We start from the raw sequence: 14,411 nt of genomic DNA on the forward strand, positions 1-14,411 counted from the left end.
AAGAATTTATTACTGCTGGAGAGAATGTGAGGGTTACCCCTGAAATGGTTTCTTCCAGTTAATGTGCTGTCTAGGCTGCATGATCCTAAAATCCTTCTGGTCAGTTTGAATTATGATATAATTCTACATATGTATTAGATGTTTGGATTTATTTCCTATTCTTGGATCCTTCTATTGTGGACAAAATATATTTGTATTTTTTCTTTATTTTTGCTGTAGCTTATTGAGTTAAGCAAAATATTGTGAATTTCTAAACATTTTGATGTAATATCATCTCTATGTAAGTAATTGAAAATTAATAAAAGATTGAAATTAAAAAAAAAAAAAAAAGGAGTTAGTGGCTTCAGTCCAATTATCAGTGAACAAGTGTCCATGTCACTACAAAACCACCATTTTGATCTGTTAAGGCATCATGCACATGGCGGTCACAGATTGCAGGACAGAAAATAAAATATCTTCCTGCCCTTAGAGGAGAATGCTAATTCTGGAACAGGATTACAACGGAGGACTCTACTTTCTAGTACTGTCATGCAGTACCTTCCACAATCACTAAATTCAGTAAAGGGAGTGGCAGAAAATGGATAGGGACAGGACAGAAAGGAAAGACAAAAATAACAGAAAAAAAGACAGCCTATAGAATGATATAAACCTGTACTTAATTTCTCAAGATTCCCAGTTCTTTGACCATCTGAATGGCACTGAATGGTAGATCGGGGGTGACTGAAGAAAGTCAAGAGGGTTTCCTATTCTTCTTTCTCCCTTTTTCAGATATTTAGCTTCCATCCTCAGAGGCCATCATGGCAAGCTTAAGACAAATACGAAAACCAACTCAAAATTAACTTTTTCTTTTCATCTTTGGGATGAAAATAGAAAAATACTGAGATAACCCCTAGCAAATGCTCTGAGGTAAATACTGCCAAGTCATCACCATCCATAGGTTCTGCAGCAAAGCAACGGAGCACCAAGGGAGTCTGATGCCCACCAATCGAGCTGTTGTATCAATATTAAAAGGGTTTGGAGGACTGGAGGAACCTGACCTGCCACAAGACATCTCAACCTGTGCAAATGCTCTTGGTGAAGCGAGAGTATTTGAACAAGTTAGCTCCTCACTAGCGTACCTACATGTTCATGTAGTGAAGGAAGATCCCCTGCCCCCCAATCATCACCAGTTTCAAGCACCGTACTTAGCAGTAAAGACCAAATGCCAACTTGGTTATAATCTGCTAGTTCTGAAATAAAGAAGATATGGCAGGTCTCTGACCAAATATCTACCATCCACAGTGATGGGTTACTGATTGTTAGTGGGGGAGGGGGCACAAAACATAGCAACAACATTGCTAAACATATTGATGACTTTCCTGTATCTGTCTTGCATTATTGAAGGCTTTATGCATGGCATGATTAAGCTATCCTGCAAGCTGCCTTCATCACAAACTGGAGTGCACCCAATCCCTCTCCCATGAAATGCCAAGTATTCTTTTAAATTACAGGACACTAGCAGCTAGGCTCCAGCTACTACATAGTGTACATCTGGAAATTAAAACCATTTGGGGGTACTTTCATGATTTTTTTTTTAATTTCAACAAATTGTCTATTTTTCAAAGGCAGCAGAGTGCAATTTAGATGTCAGGTCTTCTTTCCCTCAAATTTGTGGAAGTTTGTTCACATTTTATTCCGTTGACGAACAGGATTGAGTCAGGCATCCATTTGTGTGCCTGACTGATTCTGCTGTCTGTGAAAAACATCTGTTATTGATGAGCAGGAATGCTTTTGAAAGTAAGGCTATGACCAAATCATAGTTAGCAGTACATATGTACCTTCATCAGAAGGCCAGCAGGAAAAGAACAAAGAGAGATTCAGTACCTAAACATCTGTGGATGAGGAACCAACACTCCTGTTTCCAAGGGTCACCCAGAGCACCTGACAATCCCAATCCCTTAACCTTGCCGTTTAGATACTGGAAATGGGAGTGGTACATTGATTCTTAATTCTGAATCACACTAAAGTAACATGAACACCTTTTAAGATACCTGAAACCCAACCACACACGGAGGCACAGATATCCCTTGGTGTCTTGCCCTAATAAAATCCACTGCCACCATGAGTTTATTTTTTTTTTTTTTTAAGTATGTTAACACTGCCTAGGATACTCCAGTGTCTTAAGGGATATGGAGAGGGAATACACACTGAGGTATTTGTCCTTGGTGGGAAGACTGCACTTCTGGGTTATTTGTATAAAGCCTACGAGGAGTGTGGTTGTCACAGAAGTGTGTGCACACATTTTGTGTGTTATCACTTATTACCATTACCCTGCATCAAACCTTCAGTGTCATTGTGATATCTTGCAGGGTCCAGTGACTTTAGAGCCCTCTGAGGTGGGTAATATATTGTTGACTAACATACAGTTCTATCAGAAAAGGGTGAATCTACATGGTGAGCCCCTTCATGGAATGTTAGGCTTGGATGAAAAAGCAGAACAGTTGAACGTTAAAGTGCAGAGCAGACTTCACATCGACTACTTTTGTGGGGAATGCTACCCCGAAGTCTCCATCATCTCAACAATCCTTAAAAACAGAGCTGCTAAATGAGCAAATCTTGCATCACAGAAGCAGGCAAGCTTTACATTTTTCAAGCCTTTATCTAGTGCAACAGTCTTAGCATGCCCTGCTGCTCGCCCTGAGATAATCGAAGTGCAACAAATGTTGCTGCATATTAAAAACTATGTAAAAACCAAAAAGGTTTCTGCTGTAAAAGATGTGGAAGAGGAAATCCATAACAGAGACAGACAACAATCATTTCCAGATAGCAGTGACCTCTCTCAGACATAAGGTGGTCTTGGTAAGCCTGCTTCTTAATGTGGGGTGAGAAGACTCACTGCAAAGGCACAGAAGGATGCTCCTTCACAGAGAGCACCTTTGTCACATACATGACAAAAGAAAAAATGAATCTCGTTTCCCATTCCTAATGAACAGCTTCAGTGCTCAAGAGATTTGTCTATGACCTTCCATTTTTATCAAGTTATATAGAAATATTAAAAATGAGTCCCACAGAAAAGCTTTATGACTCTCTTCAGAAGAGACAAGACCCCCTCAAACTGCGGTTGTGAATCAGGTCAGATGTCAGTGAGTGGCTTATCTTTTTGGTTGTCCTTCTTACACCCTTTGCGGCTTCTAAGGCTTGGTTCAAAGACCAGCTGAGCTCCTCCAGAACATCAGTCCCCAGTGTCAGGGACTGACGGTGTAGACGGGTTGCTTGAGGAAACAGCTCTGTCCCTTGGTACCCCTTGGTATAATAGAGATGGGAAAAAGCAGGAGGGGGTGAGGTAGATGCTGGGGAAGGAGAGTAGCTGTAAAGAGAAAAATAAAAGGTACTGTAACAAAACAATAGAAACAAAGGGCTCTAGCCTATCCCATTCCTTAGTGACCCTTTAGGACCAATATTTATACATCCCATTAACTAACGAGAATATATCTACAGACACTCGAGAGGTGTGTATTCTATAAGGGTGTGTCCAAGTGCCATAGCAAATGTAAGGGGGGGGGGGGGTGTACACATGGGAGGAGAATAGGCGGGACCGGGACGTGCCTCCCAGTTACACACACAGCTTATAGGATACTATAAATCATACATACTCTTGCCGCATTTAGGAATGCTCAGTGAGGCATGCTGATGCCATTACAGAATAGGCACTCCCCATGTGGCAGGGCTCCACTTGAGAAGCTTAAAAAAGGAGCTCCAGGATTCATTTGTCTTTCATGGTATTGCTCCAAATATTGAGCTGCATGATTGGGCAATCGCAACAACACTGAGAACAGGAAGTGAGACCAATGTAGATGCTGCAGAATAATACAACCATCCACCACCTTGAAGTTTTATCACACATACAGGAGGCAATAATCAAACTGCCCATAATTGTGGCTAAAAAAATCAGATCTAAATCTCAGCAGCAACTTTTCCTGGGGAAATATTTAAAGCAAAACTACATTGGAACTGTTATTTCCCATGCAGAAAATGCAGAACCACACATGTTGCTGCCTTTCCCAACCTAATCCCACCTGTGGAATTTACTTCTAAAAAATGCATGTCATAATTAGCTTATTTTAGCCATATAGAAAGTGGAACATTTTCAGAGCCATTTCCATGGGTAAACAGCACCATAATGCATGTACTCAATTCCAAAATGAATATGTATGACAGAATCAGAGCTGTGACATGATTTGGGGTTTGGAGGGAAATTTCCAGCCATTATGGGGTTTTTTTCATCCTTTGATGTCAGAGCATTCTGGGTGGGTGTGTGTGTGTGGGGGGGGGGGGGGGGGGGAGCGGCAGCTTTCAAACTGCCTGCTTTGGGACAAACATCACAGGTTATTTGTTTTTTTACCTTGGGGCTTTGAACTACTTCTCAGAGTGAAAGTGCTTCATCACTTTCCCTTTTAAATTTGCTGAAAGCACTTTCTTTCACAAAAAATAACATACATAAAGTTGAAGATGCAATCAGATTGGATTCTGAATCTGAAGATGGAATCAGATTGGATTACTCTTCCAAGCATGGCCTTGGGAATGCCCTCTTTGTAAGATGTGGGAAGAGGCACAGGCATTTAGCTGTACTGAGGGGGTGAAATTTCAGCCAACTGCTCTACGCCATTAAAACTTACTTTACCCACTTAAATGGCTTTGAAAATGGTTGGCGCTGTATTCCTCCTTCTTCCTGATAAAACCAACACAGACCGTGCCACAATGCACCAGGGGACTACTGTCAAAAATCATGGACTGGACAAAAGCTTCTCTTCCAAAAATGTGTGTGGAGTGTAGGAATGGTCTAGTGGTTAGAGCACGAGTCTTGCTATCCAGGCATGGCTGGTTCAAATCCTATTACTGATGCTCCTTGTGATCTTGGGGCAAGTCACTTAACCCTCCATTGCCTCAGGTATAAGGAGCCCTCCAGGGACAGGGAAATACCCAATGTACCTAAATGTAACTCACTTTGAGGTACTACTGTAAAGGTGTGAGTAAAATGTAAAAAAAAAAAAAATGACAGTCATATTCAGCTCACAGCAGTCAGCTATTTTTAAGCTGCTGATAGCCATGGACAAATTAAGCCTGAATATTCAATGCCAGGCCATTTCTGGCACTGTTCCTTCTAACCTTAGCGGGAGTTCTCCACCTACAGTACTGCCAGTGAGGGGTGCTGTTTCACTATCACATTTCCACTAGTGAGAACCAGGCAAGCTATGCAGGACTCCAGGGAACCTGCCTATCCCTAGTGATTGAAAACATAATATTGAAGAACCACTCAGCTTAGAGGGAATGGTGTGCACTGGCATTGACTATTGGGGTCAGGTGACAACAGTTATGTGGGCGCCGATCAATATTCAGTGCTGGCACCTGCACAGCTAAGGAAGCAAAGACAGGACAGCCTTTTGCATGGTCCTATCTGTCTACTCAGCTATACAGCACTGGCACAGAATATAGCTGGTGCCTGCATAACCACCGGCTCCTCCTTGGCTCCATCCCGACACTATCCAGACAGTCAAAGTTGAGATTCAGTTAACAGCCACTGAATATTGGCGGCCGGCCCACTGAATATCGACCTCCAAGTCACATCACATCCTTTCAATGCTGAAGTCCATTGAGGTGAATAAGGGGAAGGGAGTAACATGAAGGAAGCATCAGGAAGGTGATAGAGAATTACATGAGGCAACTTCCTGCAGGGCGTTGAAACCTTTTTGAGAACACCATCCCAAAACAAAATTCTGCTCTTCATTAATTAATTTACATAATTGTAGTAAGGAGGGAAATTTTTACTAAGCAGTCTAGTGACAAAGTATGTCGGGTTATTTTGTATTTTGCATATTTGGTTTTGATCCCGGAATTTCCTCTTCCCCTCTGGGCTTCCAGCTCAGTAAGGACCAGGGCTAGAATTTGGTGCCACAAGCCTTCATTTGCAGCTATCTGGGGATCTAGTTATTGCAGCAATAGTCCAGGGCTGCTTCTGAAACACTGCAATCATGGGAGGTGGCACCTTTGCACATGCCTGACTCCTTTCCCAACCTCCATGGGCTATGAACACCCCCCTCCACACCTCCCAGAATCAAATGCAGGTTCCTCTGCATGGTACTGCACAGCACTACTGCAAAGATATCAAGCTTGCAACATAGGTACATTTTCAAAGAGATACTAACTAGGTAAAGTCTACTTAAAAATTCAAGTAGGTTTTTAATATGGCTACAAAAGTACCTGTGTATGTTGCACTTGATAAATCTGTGGGTGAGCATAAGAACATAAGAATTGCCATACTGGATCAGACCAACAGTCCATCTAGCCCAGTATCCGACAGTGGCAAATCCAGGTCACAGATGTCCAGAAAGTAAGAAGGTTCCATGGCTCTTACTCCCATGGATAAACAATAATTTTCTCCGGGTCTACCTTAATAATGTTTATGCGTTCATCTGCAGGAATTTGTCCAAACCTTTTTTAAACCCTGCTGTGTGAACTGTTTTTATCACATCCACCTGCAACAAATTCTAGAGCTTAACTATGTGTTAAGTGAAAAAATATTTTCTCCTATTTGTTTTAAAAGGATTACTATGTAACTCTGTGGTGTGTCCCCTAGTCTTGGTATGTTTTGAAAGATTGAGCAATCTATTTGAGTTCATCTGATCTCCTCCACTGAGGAAAAAAAGATATAGCGGAATTATTTTTTCACTCCATGAACAGCTAAGCTCTGGAACTCATTACCAGAAGATGTGATAACAGTGGTTAGCATATCTGGGTTTAAAAAAGGTTTGGACAAGTTGCTGGAGGAAAAGTCCATAGTCTGCTATTGAGATAAAAATGGGGAAACCAATGCTGTCCCTGGGATTGGTAGCATGAAATGTTGTTACAATCTGGGATTCTGCTAGGTACTTGTGATCTGGACTGGAAGCAGGATACTAGGCTAGATGGAGCATTGGTCTGACCCAGCATGGCTATTCTTATGTAAGTTCAAAAATAATACGTGTGTAATTTATTCCTGACCTTAAAACCACTTCTGCTTCTTTTTAAGTGTGCCTATGTATGTTTTGGAACACCATTCATATGTTTAGCTGAGTTAAGCTTGGGACATTTTTAGACAATCTCCTCACTTGGGTAAATGGGCAGTTCCCCAGGTTAATGGCTATAGAAAGTGACCCTCCCTATAATTAACTCAGGACCTGATTTCCTAAGCTTTCTTCTCCCACTGACACAGAATGGCTCTATGAGGGGCAACAGCAGGACTGAACACTGGTGAGTAATCAGTCTCATATCAGCTGATGATCACAAGACCTCATAAGAGATGAAGACCCCTACTTGTGGGTTGGTAGCCATTATAGGAAGGGGATCTTACACAAAAACAAACTGGGTGACTGCCAAAGGCATTTCTGGACCCGGGTACTCAGTGCCAAACCCCAGAGGTTATCCACGTACACAAGATATTCACTGCTGTACATGATCGCTAACGGAGCATAGTTAAGGCTGCAATATATGCTATTTAACATGCCCAGTTTTATCTTGGCATTGAATATCTTTGTTACACCCCAACAATATTTATTTATTTTATTTAAGGTTCATTTATATCCCACAATTTCTCACTCATGCAACTCAAAGTGTTATAAGTTTCTAGGTCTTACATTACATGGGAGGAGTAAGGCACCAGTGGAACTGTAGGGATATAGTTGATGGATGCAGTGGGGGTGGGAGCACCAGGCATATACCAGAAACCAAACTGCTGCTGCTGCTTCTCAGCTTTCCGATTTGTTCCAGAGCTCCGAGTGGGCGTGGAATCCACTCCTTCATTTGGCACTGCTGGGAAGCACAGGAACAGAGCACAGATAAGGATCATGCAATAACCAGTTACCCATGAAACTGAAGGATGTATTATTCCCTCTTAATTTTACTGCGCTGAAGGACCTACATGTCCTACAACGAGCTGGAAAGGGAACAAGATAGGAATGACGTCTCTTCTTTCACCATGAATTCTACTATACATTCACTGCAGTTGCTGCTGCTGAGGCTCGGAGGCAAAAAGGAATGGCTATTATCAATCCATTTACAGCAATGCAATGCCATCCTTACTGTGCTCTCTTTTGAGAGACATAGGTACTGCAGAAATAGTAAAGCTATTCACAGTCACCTGTACTTCAGAAGTAGTGGAGGTCCTCTCTCTCTCTCTCTCTCTCTCTATATAGCATTTGTGAGCATTCGTTCCTATTCAAACAAACCCTCATAAAGAACAACCATGTCTCAAACAACTAATTATTACCTGAATTGGTTATTACTCTATTTACCATTAACTTTCTCTTTGCTTCATGTACAATTCCTCATTCATAATAAATTTTCTAAATGTTAAACATCCATAGCTATCCTAGTATGTTTATGATATTGTATTGTAAAATTGGATTCTTACAACAAATTACTTTCTTATGCATTATTCTTTGTTATGTATCCTATACTGTTTATTGTAAGCCATATTGAACTCAAACCTGTTTGGGATAATGTGGGATATAAATGTCACCAATAAATAAATAAATACATTTTTTTTTGGGGGGGGGGGATTGTTTTAGATTTGTATTTATTGATGCATGTAATCTTGTACGTCAATTAGATATAAGCTGGTTACAAATAAATAAAACTAAACTATAGAACTCTCTCTTAGGAGAGATGAATACTAAGGAGAAGCAGAGGTCCCTACAGTTAGCACCCTTACACCTCTCTCTAAAGCACCCTCTGCTGGAAGAGACTAGTAAGGAAAATGTTTAGTTTAGTTTAAAATTTGATAATACTGCCTTTTGTCAAGTCACAACAAAGCAGTTAACAAAACAGAAAGTAAATAATTTAAAAGGAAAAAATAAATATAGACCACAAACAGCATAAAAAATAATAAAACTTCTGAAACAAAAGACCAGCAAAATTCACCAGATGAACCCCCCCCCCCCCAACACACACAGTCAGTGCAGAGAATGGCCTTCACAATCTGCAATCCTACATCAAATACACTTACACACAAGTTTGCTATTATTAAATTTTTCACAAATTTCTGAAAATGTCCTCCACAGTGAGCAAACTAGTATCCTACCGTATACTGGCTTCTTGCTGGCTTTCCCGATGGCATCTGTCTTGCTCCCACTGCACAGAGGGCATGGTGTGCTCTTTGAGATGTCAGGCTGAACAGATCTTCTTACATCTTCCACGGAAACAGATCTTAAAACTGGTAGGAAAAAAGAACTGGTTAAAAGCCCTAGAAATGCCATGCACTGTGCAGAGAATCGCTGTGTCCAAATCTGATATTGGAAGAGGGAATTTTCAGTTCATGAAGCTGCAGAAGGGACTGGGACTACTGGTACTTTGCCTAAACACCCATGGATCTTGCAGTGAGTTCTCAAAATGAAACTATCTGACCACTTCACTTCCACCAAGCCAAATCTCAGGAAGAAAATAAAATCTGTTTATTGAATCCAACAAACCATACAGCATATTGTACGGCCTCTCTTGTTCAATAAACAGCTTTATTTGTTGCAGAGATCTCTACATTAAAAAAAAAAAATAATAATAAAAGAACATAAGAATTGCTGTGATGAGTCCCAGGAAGAGAGTCTCTTCGCTTAGCTTCCAGTCTCTAATGATAGTAAAGAGGGGTGCTTAGACAAAACATACAGAGAACATGATATATGCAAAATGGACCATCTCTTATCAGACCCAGCCCTTCCTGTTTCACAAGATTTGGGATGATTATAGTGGATGGCTTGACCGTACTGAGACTCCCTCTTGAATAGTGTTTTTGACTGGCTTTATATTATCCTCTGTATTCTATTGGCCCAGGTGCTCACCATGAACTGTTTTAGTTTGTTCTTTTGTAAGGGGTTTGGGGGAAGGGTTCTGTTATATGCTTTCTTGTTGCTATGTAGGCCACATGCTGAAGAATCACAGTTCATCTGAAGCTGTTCTTTGGGGGGGGGGGGGGGGGGGGGGTTGGGAGTTAGTTTCCTATGTTGTTTGTATTAATTTTTTTATGAAACAAAATACATTTATATATATATATATATATATATATATAGAGAGAGAGAGAGAGAGAGAGAGAGAGAGAGAGAGAGAGAGAGAGAGAGAGAGAGCATCACATCTGCTTCAACAAAATATAGTTTGGTTACAAGAATTAATGGGAACTGTAGACCCCTGGGCCTGACAGACTCAATATACAAATTCTGCTACCTCTTACATTTTCCAAGTAGCAGACCGAGAAATAAAGGTCAAATGATACGTTTTATTTTACAATATAAAAAATAAAATTTCATAGACTGAACTATATCCTATACCAACAAAGGCAATTGACTTTAACCAATGCCACTGTAAGGATGAATCAGGGCAATATAAGCTGGAACAAGTACCCATGGTCAGGTCTGGAAAAGTACCTTCCCATCTGATGCCCTCTGCTTTAATATGGTGACTTTTGTATGTGCAAAGGTAATACACAATGCAACTAGAAGTAATTGCCACTGCGCCGCACGTTCCATGTTCATGTTATACACTGTACTGAATAAAAGGAGCCATGAGCATACAATGGAGGAGGCTGAGAATATATACAGAAGATGCTTCTAGAGGGTCACAACAAGACACTTATCTGTCAGGCAGAATATACAAAAAATAAGCTACTATCCAATCAGCACATTACCACATTCACAATCAATATAACCCAGTAAATTAGCTTTACTTTCAATATACACATTTCTACAGACTTTTTAGTTTTTAACAATTTTTATTGATGTCTGCTTTAAAGGTAATACAAAATATGGAGTAAATACATCAACCATTGGAAACCAAAGAAGAAAACATTCCAAGATGGCATACCCCCAGTAGATCAAATCAGCCATCAAGGTCCCCCCTCCCCCCCCCCCCCAGTAAATCAAACCATCCATCAAATTCTTCACCCCTTTCAACAACCCTCCATCCCAAAATCCCCAATGTTTGACCATCAAGGAAAGGGAAAGGGAGAAAGGGAAATGGGACTTGATATAACACCTTTCTGAGGTTTTTGCAACTACATTCAAAGTGGTTTACATATATTCAGGTACTTATTTTTGTACCAGGGGCAATGGAGGGTTAAGTGACTTGCCCAGAGTCACAAGGAGTTGCAGTGGGATCAAACTCAGTTCCCCAGGATCAAAGTCCACTGCACTAACCACTAGGCTACTCCTCCACTCCAGGGCTGAGGCCTGTACTCTTGATACCTCTAACCCCCCATAGAAAGGAAAAGGAAAACAATACCTCACAAGGTACCCCCCTCCTCCCCAAAACCCAAATAACTCCCTTCCCTCTCCCCCTAAAGACTCATGCTTCTGAATATTACACAATCCCCCCACACCGTCCACAATCCCCCATATCGTCCCCTAGACTATAACAAATTTAACAGTAAGCTTTGTCCCCTAGAACTCAGTGTATGTAAATAAACAGTCCATACTGAAAGAAAGTTTTTTCTTCTTCAGAGAGCCATGTGCTGCCCTCGCCTCCCAGGTACCTAATAAGTGGATTTGATTCTGCCAATGCCACACTGAGGGAGCCTCTACTGAGGTTCAGTACTGTAAAACACATTTATGGGCAATGAGACACAGTTTCTGAAACAGAAGAATTTGCCCCTTAGTCCCATTCCTATAAACCTCTTGTACATCCAAAAGTAATTGCTTCACGCAGTGGCGTTCCTAGGTTGGCTGACACCCGGGGCGGATCGCCGATGCGCCCCACCCGGGTGCAGCGTGGCCCCTCCCGGCGAAATTACACCCCCCCCCGGGTGCAGCGCGACCCCCACAGCGAAATTACACCCCCCCGGGTGTAGCGCGACCCCCCCGGGTGCATTTTTACCTGCTGGGGGGGGGGGGGGGCGCGCACCTGTTGGCTCCGAGTCCGCTCGTTCCCTGCTGCTCCCTCTGCCCCGGAACAGGAAGTAACCTGTTCCGCGCAGAGGGAGCAGCAGGGAGGGAACGAGCAGACTCGGCCAACAGGTGCGCGGCACCCCCCCAGCGGCGTGCACCCGGGGCAGACTGCCCCCATCGCCCCCCCTTGGTACGCCACTGGCCAAGAGCAGCCCCACCCAGACCAGAGACCATGTACTGCACAACAGTTGATCAGAACCTCTGGATTCTGGGACATGTCCATAAAGAATGTCCCAAGGTGCCAGCAGCTCCTCCACCACATTTGACACATTGAGGCAACTGTGCTCCGTGTGTATGAAATAACCACACTTGCAAAAAAAATGCACGGTGTAGCACTCAAAAGTAGCATTCCTGGAGCCACGCCCATCTACAGACTTTTTAATACAATCATAAACATCAAATCAACAAAGCGTGAAATGTCAATATTTCATAGAGAGGGCGTTTTGTTTTCATGGTGTCATTGAGAGTCTTTTGTCTCTTTGTTTTGTGTCTTAGGGGTTTCTATGATATTTCAGGCTTTATCAATTTGATATTTGTGATTTCTACAAAATCTTTATTACAATTTGTATATTGAAAGTAGTCAAAACCATTCACTGGATTATATTGATTATGGGTCTTTCTGAGTCCTATAGACTCTGGTCTGTATCCTGAAATATGTAAACTGCCTGTTCTAATATTTGTATCTGCCCTTTTCATAAGATATGACCCCAATAACTTACACTGTCATCTTCTCTGGACACAGACAGTGCCATGGAATATCCACTGGTATATTCTAAATGGTGGATTAGATAATCGTAGACTAGTCTGAGGGAGCTAAAAGTGGAAGATTACATGGTGTTTGCCTCATACCAGGTGTGAGGATACTTACCTGGGGACTTTGTTCCAGTGCCCTGGCAATGAATGCAAGAGGTGGAGTCCACGCCCTCTTCAGGGCTAGGGGATCCAGGAGCTTGCATCTGATACTCTGCTCCTGTGAAACACATTCAGAGCTCAGTCAACGTAAAGGGAAAGTAGCAAAATGTCTCTGCCTGTAAAAGAAGTGTGCAAAGGATAGGAGTGCCTCAATCTATAATAGGAGACAGACAGAGGGCAAAGGACAGGAGTGTGCAGGAAAGACAAAAAGGAAAATACAGGAGTACTTCTGTCTGTAACAGGGTTGTGTGACATGGGGCAAAATGTATAAAAGTGCTTCCATCTGTAAATGGTTTTGCATGTAAAAGAACTGGGTGGGAGTGGAAATACATAGTTGCCTCTTCCCGTGACAGTGTATATGACATACTTTGCTTTGTCATACTGACCTGTGTAAGGCCCCCTGAAGGTGAAAGCATTGTACAGTTTTTGGGGGTTCTGTTCCAGAGACCATGCCCGTCTGTGTTTCCGATTCTGAGGCCTTGATAAGCACTGATCGGATTCTGAACCTAAAACCAATCCAAAAAATATGTTTGTTGCAAAACCACTTCTGGATGGTTTTAGGAGAAGCTTGCTCCCTCCATCCTTGAGTGAATGTGTAAGGGAAGGACTGCAGGCATGCGAATATTTCCAAAGAACACACACACAAGATCTGAAGGAACAAAAAACTGCCCCTGCCCCCCCCCCCCCCCCCCGAAGATTCCCTCACATCTTCCTCTCCCTTCATCCTTGAACTCCAAAGCCAACACAGGTGCAGTGTCTCTTGATAAATTAAAGGGGTGGGTGTGGACGTAGAATAATGTTGGGGAAGAAAGAAATTACTACGCTCATGCTCATGAAGGGAGTTTGTTCTTCTGAGAGAAGACACTATGAAGCAGCAGACCAAGGACCTGACATAAAATGAGCACTCAGGAAGTATTACCATATTATACTGAGAAGTGAATTAGTGGATGAAGTGCTGGGTCTCCTCTACAACAGTGTGAAAGCTGTGTGATTTGAAAAGGTAAACATCCTTTTTGAGTTGGTTAACTTGGCCTTTGGAATGCCAACGTCTACTACTACTACTTAGCATTTCTATAGCGCTGCCAGGGTTACGCAGCGCTGTACAAGTTTAGACAAGGGGAAGGACAGTCCCTGCTCAAGAGAGCTTACACTAATCATTTCTATAGTGCTACTAGAGCTGTACACATTATACGCAGGTACTTTCTCTGTCCCTAAAGGGCTCACAATCTAAGTTTTGTAACCATGGAAATAGAGGATTAAGTGACTTGCCCAAGGTCACAAGGAGCTGAAGTGGAAATTGAACCCAAGTTGCCAAGATCAAAGCCCAATGAACTAACCATTAAATCACTCCTCCCATCTATGATGAGCTTTTAAAAACTGCCCCTAATGTGTATGCTAGGACTTGGTTTATCACTGTACTCAGGTAAAGTCCTCCAGAGACGCACATTGAGATAGACATGGGGTTAGCCACTGCTTATCCTGCAATCAGTAGCATGGAATGTTGCTACTATTCGGGTTTCTGCCAGGTACTTGGTCACTGGATTGGTCACTGTTGAAAGC

The 14,411-nt window shown here is 42.2% G+C and overlaps 1 protein-coding gene across 1 annotated transcript in view; it reads right to left on the reverse strand.

The window, feature by feature from the left end:
• Positions 1-332: 332 nt before the first annotated feature.
• The window catches only part of AKNA (AT-hook transcription factor), a 127,572-nt gene continuing 113,493 nt past the window's right edge, over positions 333-14,411 (reverse strand). The window contains 5 exon segments of the mRNA XM_030207293.1: positions 333-3,346; positions 7,650-7,824; positions 9,095-9,226; positions 12,808-12,909; positions 13,238-13,357. Coding sequence (XP_030063153.1) covers positions 3,070-3,346; positions 7,650-7,824; positions 9,095-9,226; positions 12,808-12,909; positions 13,238-13,357 — 806 coding nt within the window. The 3' untranslated portion in view covers positions 333-3,069.

The sequence above is a fragment of the Microcaecilia unicolor genome, chromosome 6, assembly GCF_901765095.1.
Source record: "Microcaecilia unicolor chromosome 6, aMicUni1.1, whole genome shotgun sequence".
In the NCBI taxonomy this organism is placed as follows: Eukaryota; Metazoa; Chordata; class Amphibia; order Gymnophiona; family Siphonopidae; genus Microcaecilia; species Microcaecilia unicolor.